Source organism: Suillus bovinus, assembly GCF_016758785.1.
Source record: "Suillus bovinus strain UH-Sbo-P2 chromosome Unknown EDB93scaffold_283, whole genome shotgun sequence".
NCBI classification, from domain to species: domain Eukaryota; kingdom Fungi; phylum Basidiomycota; class Agaricomycetes; order Boletales; family Suillaceae; genus Suillus; species Suillus bovinus.
Genome location: NW_024542339.1, coordinates 1 through 4,778, shown reverse-complemented (window position 1 = coordinate 4,778; position 4,778 = coordinate 1). Strand labels below are relative to the sequence as shown.

Genomic DNA, 4,778 nt, shown 5'->3' with positions numbered 1-4,778 from the left:
AGGGGCACCAGTAGGAGAATGCTTGAAAGGGATTCCTCAGCGGGTCGAAGAATTGTTCATGAAGACAGGTGTCTTGAATCGATTGTATGATCCTAAAAACCATGCTCGTCCTAAGTCCTATGTGCGCTTGGAAAGTAAGTGATTCAGACTGACTCGTGCCACATCAAAGTTGATTGATTTCACCATCCTAGATATGCAGAAACCGAACACAAACTGCAGCACTCTACTGGAACACACCACTCTAGCATTGGACAACGAAGAATTGCAACTGTGCTTGATATCGACACAGCAGTCGAACCTGGAGCTTTGCATCAAGTGCGCCGTCATGTGAGTCGCACAGTTGCAGGTCAACTATCTTACTTCCAGCATCATCTAGATCACTCGTCAACCGTACACATAAGCAATCTTGGCCAATCAATGATGAAGGCTATTCGTATGAAATTGCTAAGTGGTTTCCACATCTAAAAGTAAGACAAAGATTGATTCAGTCTGACGATGCCCTGGTAACACTCATGAATGGTAAATACTGAAGTGCTGAAACTATAAACAGTCTAATATTCATTGCTTGATTTTAGTTGACCATCATTAACAGCTGGTGAGCTGGTGGTTTACCAAGGTCAAACAGTATGAACAACACTGATGGCTTGCTCCTATTCGCCTGTTGACAGGGAGTAAGTGGCTTGATGGTTTTGAGTCCTCGACCGATGCTCATGATCCCCATCCCTTGCTGCTGCTCGCCTGTTGACAGAAAGTAAGTGGCTTGATGGTTTTGAGTCCTCGACTGATGCTCATGATCCCCATCCCTTGCTGCTGCTCGCCTGTTGACAGAAAGTAAGTGGCTTGATGGTTTTGAGTCCTCGACTGATGCTCATGATCCCCATCCCTTGCTGCTGCTCGCCTGTTGACAGAAAGTAAGTGGCTTGATGGTTTTGAGTCCTCGACTGATGCTCATGATCCCCATCCCTTGCTGCTGCTCGCCTGTTGACAGAAAGTAAGTGGCTTGATGGTTTCGAGTCCTCGACCGATGCTCATGATTAGTGATGTTCCGGCCCGGCTTAGGCTTGCCATATTTCAAGCCTAGGCCATGAGCTCAAGCCAGCCCAAAGCCGTGGCTTGAGCCGCACTAGGCCGCGGCTTCGTGGTATGCAAAACTGTAGATTCGTAGTTTAGTAGCACAAGAAAATACATGAAGTAACTAGTCAGAAAACTCGTCATCATCTAAAATCAAAGCATCCCAAGCATCCTCCTCATCTGTGACATCAGTCCTCTCCTCACTGTCAGCTTCCAATTCAGAGTCATCAAATGCCTCCGACTCCACGAGAGAGGATGGTCCAGGCTCGCGAAAGAGAAGGTCGTGTCGTATCGCACATTTGACACATTGGAGAGCTTCCACAATGTCTCCTTTAAGCCAGTTCCGTCGTTTGCTGATTGTGATGCCACCTTGCGAAAATGCGCGCTCGCTTGATACTGATGACGACATGATGGATAGGTAATCTCGTGCGAGCGAGGCCCATACTGGATATCTTGGTGCATTTATCTTGAGCAAAATTGACATCAGTGCGAATTTTCCAAGTAGCGCAAGCCATAGTACGTACCCCCCACCATTGTATGGTAGATACACCTGGTGGTAGAGCCGCCTCAACAGTCTCCAGGTAGCTCATAAATTCGGCCCTCCATGGCCGTGATGGATCGCCAATCGAAGTAGGGGTAATTGAAGTAGGGGTGGGGTTCATAAGTGAGTCGTCCTCCGAATCACTGATGACTTCACGGATGAGTGACTTGAGACCACCTGCCTTGCTTTTCTTCGATGTGGGCTGGGATGACGACAAAAATGTAGCTTCTTCATTCAGCTCACGATAACGAGCTTTGAACTGGCGGCAAAATCAGACTATCGTGCAAAGGCAAAAAAAGCTCGACTCACCACTTCCTCCGCAGTGCTTACCACGTCATCATGCAAATTTTCTGGCCAGTGGCGCTTGAAATAAGTCATTTTCCCTACTGGATCAAGCACTACATTTGCAAGCATTAGAGTATTTATTGAATTATAATAAACAACTTACACATTGCCATTATATATGCAGGGGACTGCGTTGTCCTCTCATAATACTCGTCTACCTTGGCAGCGGCTGCTTGAAGCGATGGAGCGAACCATGCATACTTAGACCTTTTGGCACGCGAAGACCAAGCCCTGTAGAGGGTTTCAAGCGCTGGGATTGCGAGGTGCAGAGTCGAGCCACATTCAGATGAGAATGCTTGCTGTGCGACACCAGCATACTAAAGAATTAACATGAGAAGTTAGTATAAATAAATTAGAAACTCTCATACTGAAAGAAGATCAGCGAATTGGCCGACACGTGTCCATTCACCAGCCGAGAGTTGAAGAAAGTCGATCTTGGCACGTTTTGCCAAGTCACGCTCTTGACGACCTATCTCGTATACAAAAGTATCAATGTGCTAGAGCCGATAATAAGCTTGAACAAGTAGAATTATGACAATAAGAAATAATGTACCTCCCTGTTTGTCTCGGCACGATTAAGCATTATATATGTCGAGGACCACCGGACTTTCATGTCAATCAACAGTTGAGTTGGTTGAGACACTCCCACTTTGGTCTGCACACTCCGGTACATTTCCTTTCGCTTCGTGGATGACCGTTCCTGCAGGACATCAATATATCTTAGTAGTGTCATATGATTCTAACGAAAACAAACATACCTTGACACAAATACTTCGAACAAGGGCTATTTCATCCCGAGTGGTCGGTTCATGAATTTTTGGTTCGTGCGGGTTGTAATACAGCACTTTGCTGTACGTGCTGATTAGACTCTGCATTGCAAGATTAATAACGTGAGCCAAGCAGCTGCACAAATAATGAGTGTCATAGCGAGTTCGGACAATGACAGTACTTACTTGATTTTGCGCTGGCGCCAGGGAAACACTTTGTTATATTTAGCCTTGTATAGGCGCGCGAATTCTTGCAGTGTCGTCCCATTGTTTGCAGCGTTGTCACAGGTGACATGCCCTAGCTAAGTTATATGAGCGCTGTAAGATGTTGTAGTCAAATAAACTGATTTACCTTCTGTGCAATCCCAACACGATCGAGAATTTTGAATAAGGCCCCGCCCAGCCGCTTGCTGCTATGTGCATTGTTGACTTTCGTGAAACCGAGGAGTGAGCTTTCAATTTCCCATTGCATGGATACCTTCTCTTCAATCCAATGCCCCGTGACCGCAAAATAACCGTCGACGTTCTCCGCTTGCCATGCGTCGCACGTGGTATTAATGTTTCCCTTGACAGCAGCGCTCTATGAAGCCCAATGAGACAAAATACAAACAGACAACAGACATCACTCACATTCAGCGTGTTCCTTAGCCTCGTAAGGTGGTTTTTAAACATTCTCATGATTTCGGCACGAGTGCCCTTCCTACCCGGAATCCTGACTCTGTTGGTTGCGCGAGAAGCAACATGAATCAGCTCTTGAAATTTAGGGTGTTCAAGCACTTGTATAGGCTAAAAAAATAAGCCGTCAGTCATGGTTTTGAATTGAGGAAGGCAGACGTACCTGATCAGTCGCGACAAGCCATTCAATGGCAGCTTGTCTGAACAACTTGTCAGAATATGGTACAACTCGTTTGGCCTTGTGTTCAGTGAGATGGGCATTGATCCTTTGCTGCGCAGCGTTCTCCTTTCGAGCCTTCACATCGCCAGGTAACATTGATTTGAATGCATGTTGGTTTGCCCATTTGCGATACTTGCCGGAAAAATGGGCCTCAGCATGGCGACGAAGGGTGGTGATTTCATTGACGAGGACACATTTTTTCCTATGAACGAGTGAGTGAACGAGTAGTATGAGAGTACAAAGGTAGACTTACGGACAAACACTACACTTTCGGTGTTTCTTCACTTTGCCATTGGCCCCAGTTTGCTCAAACGTCACTCCAAAGAATGCGTCGATATCGGCAGTTTTGCCTTCCCGAGACGATCCTGGGTCTGCGATCGAGACATCAATGTCAATGAAAGCCCCATCTCTGTCAACCAACTTGGGGGACTTCTCTGGGGCCTTCTGTTTCTTTCTATGAGGCTTAGGGTTTGTACGAGCATCCTCGCGGACCGAGTCATGGTCTTCATCGACAGATTCGTCGTCTTCGATGTCGACGAAGGTATCATCAGGATGCGAGCACTTGTTGGACGAGGGAATAACTGAGGGTGGGGGAGGCACATTGGACGAGGGAATAGCTGTGGGTGGGGGAGGTACAGGCTTGGGTTGGGCAGAAACCTCCAAAGCACGCTTGGCTGCCTCCGCAGCACGGAATTCGTTGATAGCTTTAGTTTGGGATGGAAGGGCGGCCTTCTCCGAGTGTTGGAGGAGGGCAGCAGTGGGTTTGATCTTGCGTATGGGACGAGGATGCACGATAGGTTCGTCTTCGTTATCTGTGTGGACTGTACCGGTCATTGTGGGCTGCTAGGTAGATACAACACATATACATGTACCACATATATAAAAAAGAATGTGATTCGAAAACAGATTAAGTTTGCGAAGGCAGCGAAGTTGAAGCGCCAGGCAAGACTGTAGAGGTGCATGGATTGCTGAATGTTTTCTTTTCAAGACTGGGGCAAATATCAGTGAGCTTTCAAAGATAAATAACATGACAACGGCGACTCACTGTGATCTCATTCTGACATACCTCATGGTATGATCGATGATCAATTGACTGAGAAGCTGATACCGATCGTCAGAAAACAACATTAACATAAACAGAAACTTACATACAGTTGCG

The 4,778-nt window shown here is 46.6% G+C and overlaps 1 protein-coding gene across 1 annotated transcript; it reads right to left on the bottom strand.

The window, feature by feature from the left end:
- Positions 1-3,351: 3,351 nt before the first annotated feature.
- EDB93DRAFT_1068428 (uncharacterized protein) lies at positions 3,352-3,808 on the bottom strand (the record flags this gene model as incomplete). Its single annotated transcript, XM_041444937.1, has 2 exons — positions 3,352-3,510; positions 3,563-3,808. Coding segments are annotated over 2 exons (405 nt in total), but the record flags the coding sequence as incomplete, so codon positions are not given.
- Positions 3,809-4,778: the final 970 nt, after the last annotated feature.